This window comes from Ipomoea nil, unplaced genomic scaffold (assembly GCF_001879475.1).
Source record: "Ipomoea nil cultivar Tokyo-kokei standard unplaced genomic scaffold, Asagao_1.1 scaffold2283, whole genome shotgun sequence".
NCBI classification, from domain to species: domain Eukaryota; kingdom Viridiplantae; phylum Streptophyta; class Magnoliopsida; order Solanales; family Convolvulaceae; genus Ipomoea; species Ipomoea nil.
The window spans coordinates 2,066,854-2,078,089 of NW_017618711.1; the positions used below are offsets into that span (position 1 = coordinate 2,066,854).

General features: G+C 32.7%; 2 protein-coding genes across 2 annotated transcripts; both read left to right on the forward strand.

Moving 5' to 3' along the window:
* The first annotated feature begins 2,959 nt into the window (after nucleotides 1–2,959).
* On the forward strand, nucleotides 2,960–5,515 carry LOC109151058 (40S ribosomal protein S13-like). Its single transcript, XM_019298968.1, has 5 exons — nucleotides 2,960–3,127; nucleotides 3,231–3,303; nucleotides 3,528–3,666; nucleotides 3,753–3,939; nucleotides 5,241–5,515. The coding sequence occupies exons 1-5, from the start codon at nucleotides 3,105–3,107 to the stop codon at nucleotides 5,272–5,274; spliced, it is 456 nt and encodes a 151-aa protein (XP_019154513.1). The 5' UTR covers nucleotides 2,960–3,104; the 3' UTR covers nucleotides 5,275–5,515.
* A 3,512-nt stretch (nucleotides 5,516–9,027) lies between these two features.
* On the forward strand, nucleotides 9,028–11,036 carry LOC109151054 (40S ribosomal protein S20-1). The gene is made up of 4 exons (XM_019298960.1): nucleotides 9,028–9,138; nucleotides 9,238–9,365; nucleotides 10,206–10,319; nucleotides 10,729–11,036. The coding sequence occupies exons 2-4, from the start codon at nucleotides 9,254–9,256 to the stop codon at nucleotides 10,869–10,871; spliced, it is 369 nt and encodes a 122-aa protein (XP_019154505.1). The 5' UTR covers nucleotides 9,028–9,138; nucleotides 9,238–9,253; the 3' UTR covers nucleotides 10,872–11,036.
* Nucleotides 11,037–11,236: the final 200 nt, after the last annotated feature.

Genomic DNA, 11,236 nt, shown 5'->3' on the forward strand with positions numbered 1-11,236 from the left:
AAAAAAAATGTGAGACGATGAAGAAATAGATAAATTTTTGGTAATAGAAGACGTTGATGTTCTTTATCCTACCAACTATCCTAAACTATTGGGTGAAAAAAATGTATTGATATTTTTGTAATTATTATGATACACAATGCAAAAAACTTTAGAATGTATTCACTGGTATGTGACATTGCACTCCTAATTTGTAAAAGTGCACTCAAGTTGGATTCACCATAGCATACCAACCAATGCACCACGAAACTTTACCTTTGTGCACCATGAAGTTTTGGCTAAAGTGTACCATAGTAATTATGAAAATGCCATACCATTAATTCTTATTTTTTTTCCTCATTCTACCATCTTTGTTCAAGATGTCTAAATGATATAACTCCACATTTTTTTTATATGAAGCATTGTTGTTGTTTGGACATATATAAACATACATATGTTTCTTTCACATTTAGCGTCTGTTTGAAAATTCGAAAAAAGACTTTCAAAAGGTATTTTTTGAATTTTTCAATGTTTAGCTATCAACGAAAAATGAAGTCAACAGAAATACTCATTCCAGTCAAAGGAAAAATAATCTATTTTGGCATAAAATGTTTTATGAAATTTTTACACGAAAGACAGTTTTCAAATTATTACCTTACACTTAATTTTTTTTTTCTCTCTTTCTAATTGGTGTTAAATGGGTAAGTTAACCCACCATTTGTCTAGTCATTACCTAAATTGGATTGACTAGTCTGATTACGGCAAATTATATCGTGCACCAGGGCGCACAATGCATTTTGCGCCCTGGCCCAAAACGACGTCGTTTTGTACCTTTTTTTTTTTTTGGAACACTTTTTGTGTATGTTGTTAACTAATTTAAAAAAAATCTCATGTTTCGAATGTACATAATTGTATAATAGAATGTACATAATTATATAACAGAATACACATACTCTTTTTTGAAAAGATAATACACATAATCTAACATAATACATAATACACATAAACTCTTAACATAATATACATAAACAAGGGGCGGAGCCAGGATTGAGTAGTGCGGGGGGCCAACTACTATGGTTGAAGTACTAAATCAAATATATTGAAATCAGTGTTGCAAAAATCGCCCGCCTAGGCGCTCTAAGCGCCCGCCTAGGCGTTCTAGGCGTCTGCCTAGGCTCTCTAGGCGCGCCTAGCGATTTTTTCAACATTGATTGAAATCGGGTTAACATATTTCAAAATAATCATTACATTATAAATTTAATAAAGTTTAGAATAAATCATTTATAATTGAATCTATATTAAATTATTTTGTAATATGCTTTTCGATGCACATTGCTTTGTACGGTTGAAAAGAATGAAAACATTCACTGCATGTTTTAAAAGACTATTGGTTATTTATTGAAAACTATTCTCTTCACAACATAACATAATAGCAATTGTTTTCTCAAATACATATACTACACAATCTTTACATTATTATGCATGTTAAATTAAATACAAAATTTATCACATAACCACAAATATACACAATTAACCAAACAAATGCACATTGATATGCATTATTTAGAATCAAACAAAACAACTATTTAAAATAAACAATAGAATATGAAACAAAAAGTAACCAAACAAGTAGTTAGAAATATAAAAAACAAAAACCAAAAAAAACAAAAAACAAAACAAAACCAAAAAAAACAAAAAAACTTGGAGAAATATGCATAGATTTTAATAACAAATTATCTTGTTATAGCTTATATGTAGCATATATGATATATGTATGGTTCTAGTGAGAGAAACTAGTAGGTAAGCTAAATGATGTTTAATTTGAACCTGAGTCAACAATATAGGGAAAACATAATTTGAAATGTGAGAGAACTGAAAAAGTTGAGAAAATGAAGAAATTTATAACTTGACCTGAGATTAATTTAAGTGGGAAGGGCCAAATATTTTGAAGGAACAACAAAATTTTAATATTCTATATAATATTTTTAAAAAAATTTAATATTATGTATAATATTTAAAATATTTGGGGGGGGGGGGGATGAGGCCCCCCATAACACACACTTGCATCCGCCCCTGACATAAACGTTGAACTCTTTAAAAAAAATTATTTGTTTCGAATGTACATAATTGTATACAAAAATGTACGTAATTGCATAAAAAATGTACATAATTGTATAACAGAATATACATAATTGTACTCCGTATAACACAATACACATACACTATGTCGTATCAACTTCCCACACAACTTAACAAAACGACGTCATTTTGGGCATGACGGGATGCACAATGCAGTGTTGCAAGGTGGACATAGTTTCTTAATTGTTTGCAATTTAAATTGTTTTTTTTTTTTTCATTTCTCCATTTTTAAATTATGTATGTGCAGACGTGCAGTTAATAACTTAATATATCATGTACTGTAATTAAACCTATAAATAAATTAAAAGTACATAATATATCAACTATAAATACATAATTTATAATATATTAGTTGTAGTAGTCTAATAGGTACGTAATTTATTAACTATAAATATATAATATATATTAATTATTATAAGCACATAATTTGAATGCCATTTTATATCGAAACTCACCATTTTAGATTGGACCATGATCCATTGTATACCAATTGTAGGTGCTAGCAAACACTCTTTAACAATTTATTGTGTGGAGTGTGGACCATGGTCCAAAACCATATCGTTGAATTTTATGAGTTAGAATAATGTACATTATGAGTTAGAATAATACACTTTATGTGTTAAATAACGTACTTTATGTATTAAGATAGTATATATTATATGTTAAAATAATGAAATTTCTGGAATAAGATAATGTAATTATAAATTAGAATAATATACATTATAAATTATAAAAAATGTAAATTGTGTAAAAAATTTACGCAAAACGACGTCTTTTTGGACACGGATCGGAGACTATTGACAATGTTTGGACTGGGCCTAACCAAGTAACCATAAGACAAATGATGCCGAAATGTGAAAATGGTTCTGTTCTAATATTGTATAAACCCTAGTGCCAAAACACCTTCTAGGTCTGTTTGCCAGCCGCTGCTCTGAAGAAGACGACCAAAGTAAGCCGTTCACAGGCGGAGATCCACCACCTCTGTCAACATGGGGCGTATGCACAGTCGCGGGTATACCTATATTCTATCGCATGAATTTTTTTCCTGTAATTTCTGATTCCATTGTTGATGCACTACTCTGGCTGTAACATTTGCTTTTCCCTTTGAATTTCAGTAAGGGTATCTCATCTTCAGCTTTACCTTACAAGAGAACTCCTCCTAGTTGGCTCAAGACCTCCTCTCAAGATGTAAGCCGTATAATGTAATCTAGGTCTCACATTTTGAATCTCTCTGATTTATGTCCATTTCCATTGGCGAATTTATTGCATTTTTTTTTAAAAATTTTTTTTGGGTGTGTTGTGTGAGCTTATAATAGCATTTGTATGGGTCTACAGCGAGTGTTTACATTTCTGAGTGTCTTTTGAATGTATGAATAGTTTTGGTGTATTTAAAATGTGATTTTGTCATACAGGTTGATGAGAATATCTGTAAGTTTGCCAAAAGGGGCATGACGCCATCTCAGATTGGTGTGATTCTTCGTGATTCTCATGGGATTGCTCAGGTGAAGAGCGTCACGGGAAGCAAGATCTTGCGTATTCTCAAGGCTCATGGTATTTGCTCTTAATGTTTAATTATTAGTTTGTGTGTGTGTATGATTTATCTCGAGAATATGATCTGAAATATGGTTTCTGCTCAGGGCTTGCACCTGAGATCCCAGAGGATCTTTACCACTTGATTAAGAAGGCTGTGGCAATCAGGAAACACTTGGAGAGGAACAGGAAGGATAAGGACTCCAAGTTCCGCCTGATTCTGGTCGAGAGCAGAATCCACCGCCTAGCTCGCTACTACAAGAAGACAAAGAAGCTTCCCCCTGTCTGGAAATAGTAAGTCCTATTTGTCTGTTCTTAGCACTATTCATATTTCTTTTGATTTGAGTTCCATGATTTTGGTACCTCTAAAATGGTTGTTGATTGTTGTAATTGTTCCTTAATATCTTAAACTTCAAAATACATTATGAGTAATGCTGCCCACCCTTTCAAAATTTTCCTCTCCAATCTTCCCCTCCTTACATGGCATTTCCTAATTGGACAACTAAATTTCTTTTTAACTAATGGTGGTGTCACCCAATGATTATAAGACACATCATGGGGTGAAATATTAGATGAAAAATTTGGAGGGGGAAATAGCATTTTCCATACATTATTTCTTGTAGATATTAATGTTGAGTTTCAAGTCTTTGCTGGATATGGTTGTGTCTGATTTGCTTATTCTAAGATATAATGTTAAGTGCAAAATACTTGCAGAAATATTTAATAGCATTAATTTATGCAATTGGTAATTTTATTAATCAACCTAGATTATATTAAAATTTCTTCTGTGGCATAATTATCCTAACCTGTCCCTGAATGCTCATCTAAATCTTGATGTTTGTATTAAATTGTTCTTATTCAGCTTTTCCATTTGGTTTATAGCTTTGCTCATTTCTTTGTACTAATATGCATGCTGTTGTTCAGTTGTCTTTGTTTTGTGCTAATTATTAAGCTAACTTCTGCATGGCAAAATGGCTTCTGTTTGTTTCCATGCTTATTGTGTGTTGTGTCCGAAATGCATTAGAATTATGCTAGGAATTTGAGCAATAGCAATAATCTATAAATTTACTATATTCCTGATAGTTTCAATAACTTTTGTTTTATGTTGTAAAAATTACTTGAATTCTTAGTACATTTGACTAATATAAAGGTCTGGGAATTATCATTTGAGTTATGCATTCTCTCACATGGTCTGGTGTTGCAATTTTTTGATCTGGTTGATGCTACTAAATAAGCCGTGAAATTGTTGCAGATCAGTGTTATAGTTCAGTGTTGTATAATAGTCTCTTGACTCTTTGATACGGTGTCGAAGGAATTAGCATGTCAAATACAAATTTATGTCCATTTTGGGTAACAGTCGAAACTGAACAAAGCATCTGTTTCGTTGTTCATCATAGATGAAACCTGTTGTGGTGTTAAGCAATGAGTGATGTTTCCCTTTGCAAAGCTATATCAAGTATCAACATGTGTTGCATTGAGTCTTTATACGGTTTAGTCATTTTCTTATACGGTTTAGTTACTCTGTTTCATCTTCATTGTCGCCTAAGGCCTCATTTAAGATGACCGGTTTCTGATGTTGTGTCTTTGCTTTGCAGCGAGTCTACTACTGCAAGCACACTAGTGGCTTAGGCTAGAGTGGATTGAATGGAGAGAGGATTGGGCAATAGTTCTCCTTTGTCAAGAAATATTTGTTAAAAGTGAATTTTGTAATTTGACATGACTGTTGCCTGACAATGGATGATGGGTTTGGGATTCATTCTATCACATTGTAATGCTCTACTTATATTGTCATGATCAGATGCTTTAAATTTGGAAATTTACATACTGAATGATCAGAATTTACTTAGTTTTTAGAAAGAAAGGAGTTTTTGATTAATGTTTTTGCAGCTTTGTGATTTATAATTAGAGGTGGTTTAGTAATTACCGGCAAATTATTATGTGGATTCAGGATAAAAAAATACACAATTTACATATTAAATATTCACAATTCAAATTGTGAGCGAACCAGGTTAACCTTGCAATGTGAACTCATGGTATAATTGTTTGTAATTACCAATTTTAGTTTTGCTATTTATAATTAGAAGGATTTGGGACTTGGGTTCAAGGTATAACTGTTTGTAATTACCAATTTTAGTTTTGCTATTTATAATTAGAAGGATTGGGGTAAAATGGATCCTTCCAACTTTTATTAAAAAAAAAAAAGAAAAAGAAAAAAAAACAATTAAGTTATTCAATTCAAAAGAGCTCCAAATAAGCTTGAGTTTACAAAAAATAAAGTAATTATGTTTATTTGACTTATAGGAAGTTAACAAGAAGCAAATAATCACATTTAAAATAGAAAATAATTGATACTTATTTGGCATACTAATGTTGTTATTATTAATAGGATCATGTTACACATTTTTATTTTTAATAATTGGCACTCCTTACCCTATAAAATTAAGAAGGATTTTTTAAAAAAGAAAAAACTAGCAATTTATCACATCATGGAGTGATTGTTTTGTAAATGGCAGTTAGAGTACTTGGCATATTTTTTATTACTATTATCAAATAAAACATAAAACATTGTTAAAACAATAACAAAATGAAATATTATTAAAACAAAAAACAATAATTTTGTAATTGAGAGAGCTCAAACGAAGTGTCTTGTCTAGGCAACCATGGCTTGAGGACATATGGAGTTGTTCCTCAAGGCATTCACAGATTGGAGACGCAATCAATCACCCACTTTTTTTTTTTTTTTTTTTTTTTTTTTTTTTTTTTTGAGTACTTATACTGAGGATGGAACCCATAACTCCATATATAGGAGAGCAACTTAGTGCTACTAAACCACAAAGTCATTAGTGCTTATTTTGCTAATAAGATAAAAGAACTTTACACAGACATTTTCATATAAACAGAGACGGATACGTATGTGCAGTCGTAGTACCTGATGGAGCTATGTGGGAGGGAAGTAAATTTGGAGAGCCAAATATTGACATTTTTATGTTGAGAAGACATTTAAGGTTTCGAGAAAGCAATGACCGAACAGTGAACGGATTGAAATAACAACAGAAAATAATCAGACAGCGAGGCCGCACGCTTCCCTCTCCTTCGGTACACTCGCCAGTAGGACGTTGAGGGAGAGAGAGAAAAGGAAGAAGCTTAAGAGAATGGATTCCTGGAAATTTGGAGAGAGCGGAAGGAGTGAGTGTGTGTGTTTTATTTTCAGGCGAGAATCTACTTTATTCTGTGAACTTGAGAACATATGCACATCCTTAATGTTGCATTATCGAATGGCTCAGAACATGGCGCACGAAAAAGTCAACATAAGACGTGGTGCACAAAGTGAGAGCATTATGTTTGCAGTGCACTATGTGTGCATTGTGTTATAGGTGACAAACACCATACACTAATATAAATAAAAAGTCCAGATTAATTCTCAGATTCACATCTTAATATAAGTTCTCACTGATGAATGAGTTCGCCCTCCATTACCCTTTTTCCAGCCCTCAAATGCAGACTTTGTGATGCCCAATTTATTTATTGAATTAATACACAAAATGTGCCTCACACAGAATTTGTGAATAGAGGTTTTGTAGCGTTAGTAGGTATTAAATGAAAGAGGGTCAAATATTGTAGTTACTAAAATTGTTTTTTATTTAACACTAATTAGATGAAATAACAAGCGAATGACTATATTGAGTAAAAATATACAAGTATGAGACTAAATTAGGCCACAAAAGTCGTTTAGGATGAAATCGAGAAAAAACCACTATAAACAAGGACCATTTGAGTATTAACTCAATTAGTAATTGTATCTTATGTTATGAATTTTTGTGTCTTTTGTTGTAAAATTATGTGCATATGAACACAAATTATGTACCTAAATCATATTTGAAAAATAAGTAAATATATAACATTAGTATGTGTCTTGTGTTATGAAATTCTGTACCTTTTGAATATGAATTCTATACGTCGTCATTTTAACACAGGGTTTATAATGTTGTGTTTGTGTTGTGGTTTTTTGTGTTTTGTGTTATGAAATTTTGTACCTTATGAGTATGAATTATGTACCTAATTCTTTCAATCCATGGTCCATAATGCTATGTGGACCTTGGTCCATTATGTAAATTTCCCTCAACAATATTTTTGGCTTCATATGTGTAAATAGGCAAATTATTGTGTGGACTACGATAAATCGATGTGAAAATAATGTACTTGAATATTATGAGCTAGAATAATATACTTTATATGTTAAAATAATGTACTTTATGTGTTTGAATAATGAAACTTATGGGGGTAAGATAATGTATTTTATAAGTTAGAATAATGTACTTTATGCATTACAATAATGTAAATTATGAATTATAAAAATGTATGTTGTTGCGAGTCGCGTGAAGAAGAAATTGTGCGAAATGATGTCATTTTTGGATTGTGATCCACAGTTGTATGACCCATGATCTATACAATAACTGTTGGTGTAAATATTTTTGTCTATGGTTTTTCTGAGATTTAAAAAAACATACTGTGTATTGGACAAGTTATTCTGTGGACTTGGGTCCAAAGTACACAATTTACATACTGAATGTTCACAATTTGTTAAAGGTAAATTGTGAACATTTAGTATGTAATTGTGAATATTAAGTATGTAAATTGTGAACATCAGTCGTTATATCATGAACCGTGGTGTACATGCACCGCGCCCAAAATGGCGCCGTTTCTTTAAGTAAAGAAACGACGCGCATTTTTTTGTGTTATTTACCAACTGAAACTACATTGTATCTAAATCGACACTGCCTCACGTATTATTTTATATATTATCAAATGAAACTGCAGTTATATCAAAATGATACTGTAGTTGTGGTGAAATGAAACTGCAGTGTATATAAAATGAAACTGAATAACATTTCACATATTTGAGTGTCTATTGTGCAATGAAGCTGTAGTTATATCAAAATGATCATGTAGTTGTGTTTTAATGAAACTATAGTGTATATAAAATAAAATAACATTTTCACATATTTGAGTGTATAAATATAAAATGAAATTGTAATTATATCAAAATGAAACTGTAATTGTGTTGAACTGAAACTGCAGTGTATATACAAAATTGCAGTGTATATACAAAATGAAAATGAATAACAGAGTTACTTTTTGCGGAACGGCGCAAAACGGGTGTCGTTTCTTTTCATTAAACAAAACGACGTCGTTTTGGAGCTTGGTGCACGATATAATTTACCTGTAAACATTCAGTATGTAAATTGTGTATTTTGAACACGGATCCACCTTGCAAGGTCGACCCGGGTCCATAGTAAAACTATTGCTGTAATTAGATTGGGCCTAGTCTGACCCAACCTCATCATCCCAAATAATTGGACTGGGCCAATCTTATTTTGCAAACCCTAATCCCTTTTATACCTTGGAAAATCATCAAAACCCTCCCTCCCGTCTTCTTCTTCCAGTTAGCCGCATCTCCCTTACTTCTTCGCCAGTTCGCTCTCCGCCTCTCCGGTAACTTCCGTCTCTGCCATTACTATTGTTGTAATTGTTTGCAGTAAATCTATGTATTTGATTGGATGTTGTTATATGTATATGTGTGGGTTTCGACAGAAAGCGAAGTGAAAAAATGGCGTATCAAGCGGTGAAGCCGGCAAAGGCTGGGCTGGAGGAGCCCCAGGAACAGATTCACAAGATCAGAATCACTCTCTCTTCCAAAAACGTTAAGAATCTCGAGAAAGGTCTATCTTCTGCTTCCTACTTTACTTGTTTAGATGCCTGCAAATGGATACACGCAGTTGATAGCATATCTAACTGTGTTTTTATTTTTTTGCCCAAATTACCTGTTCTGGCAATTCAATTTTACTTGGTATTAATTGAAATTTTATATTATAAATACTCCATCCTTAATTTAAGTGTATTCTCTCCTTTTTCATATAGTTTTATCTAAATCTGATTTAGTGTGTAGTACTTGTACAATCACTATTCGGAAATACGGAGTAACATTTAACCTAGGATCTGCTTAATTTGCATTTCTTATAAACCCTGGTTTAGTATTTGTTAGTCATTGAACTGTTAATATAGGTGTATGATTTGCTTATTAAGTTAAAACCCCGAACTTGAGGGTCCTCACTTGCCTGTAGGCTTCCAAATGCTTGTACACTAATGCTTGCAACAAGGCCAAGTTCATATCTTCCTTTTTCTTGTCCTTGGTAGGCTAGCAAAGCAAAGCCACTCTACTTATTTGGGTTGGTTAACCAGTTGAGCTATGTCTTTGCTTAATGGGCTGATTGCTTGTGTAGTAAATCATTGCTCATAATATTCCCAGTTCTTGTGATAAATCAGCATAGTTAAAAATTGACCATATAATGAAGTAAAAACTTACAGGTGTAAGTCTAAGTATACCGATCATTGGGCATCCAAGGCATTGTCCCTTAATTAATTAATAATGTATTAGATGACTTGTGGTTTTCGAGTAAAAGTGGCTTTTTATATTCTGATGTACACAGCTATTATGGAGTACCGTTTTGCGTAGATTTGATTCGTTCTCATAAATGATTTCCCTGCTGGTGATTAAACAGTTTGTGCTGACTTGGTCCGGGGTGCCAAGGACAAGAGACTCAGGGTCAAGGGACCGGTTAGGATGCCTACCAAGGTTCTTCATATTACTACTAGAAAGTCTCCCTGTGGAGAAGGTAAAAATTTTGTTGGATGATTTTTGTTTTCAACTAGAGTTACTTTTTTAAAGAAAGAACATTCTTTACACTCTACAAATGTAGATTATGTGATTTACTTTGTGAACTAATGTCTTGATAATGTGATTCTGGTATATACTTTTGTTGTGAACATGTTTATTTCTATGTTTTTTTTTTTTTTAGTTTTTCAATGTCATTGAACAGTCTTGAGGCCCTGAAGGGAATATTGCATACCATTGGTTTTGCTTAATAATAGTTTTATTCTATCTTACCTATAAAAGAAAGATTATTTATTTATTAATCCATCAAACCATTCTACTATTTAGTTGAATGTTTTGATGGCTGAGGTTTAATGAAATAACATTACACAAGAAGGTGGTAAAGTTTGTGAAGCGTTTTTGTTATGCAGGTACCAACACTTGGGATAGGTTCGAGCTTCGGGTCCACAAGCGTGTGATTGACCTATTTAGCTCTCCCGAAGTGGTGAAGCAGATCACTTCAATTACAATTGAGCCTGGGGTGGAGGTTGAGGTTACCATTGCTGATTCTTGAACTATAAAGCACTAGCGGAGTTGTGTTTTTGAAGTTATTATCTGTTTAAATATTGTTGACAGGATAGATTCATCAGCTTTCAAATTATATTTTTGAAGTTAACAAATACTCAGTATGTGACAATAGTTTTTGTTATTAATCTTATTTGAGTTTGAATTTATTGCTCGCATATAGACTCGCCGGTTGGTCAATTCGGTTATTCTCCAAGAAGTATGAATTCATATCGCCTTCCGGGACGAAGATGCCTGCTAATCTCAATTATTATTAGAAATGGCAATGGGGCAGGGAGGGTGCACAGGATATATTTCCTGCCCCTGTATCCGCATTCCCACTCCAATTCCTGCACCCGCGAGTAATTAAATTTC

Bases quoted from the DNA above. Each gene is read 5' to 3' on its own strand.
- LOC109151054 (XM_019298960.1), top strand. From the start codon at position 9,254: ATGGCGTATCAAGCGGTGAAGCCGGCAAAGGCTGGGCTGGAGGAGCCC. The intron at 9,366-10,205 runs GTCTATCTTCTG...GTGATTAAACAG, and splicing joins CGTTAAGAATCTCGAGAAAG to TTTGTGCTGACTTGGTCCGG. The intron at 10,320-10,728 runs GTAAAAATTTTG...TTTGTTATGCAG, and splicing joins AAAGTCTCCCTGTGGAGAAG to GTACCAACACTTGGGATAGG.
- LOC109151058 (XM_019298968.1), top strand. From the start codon at position 3,105: ATGGGGCGTATGCACAGTCGCGG. The intron at 3,667-3,752 runs GTATTTGCTCTT...GTTTCTGCTCAG, and splicing joins GCGTATTCTCAAGGCTCATG to GGCTTGCACCTGAGATCCCA. The intron at 3,940-5,240 runs GTAAGTCCTATT...TTTGCTTTGCAG, and splicing joins CTTCCCCCTGTCTGGAAATA to CGAGTCTACTACTGCAAGCA.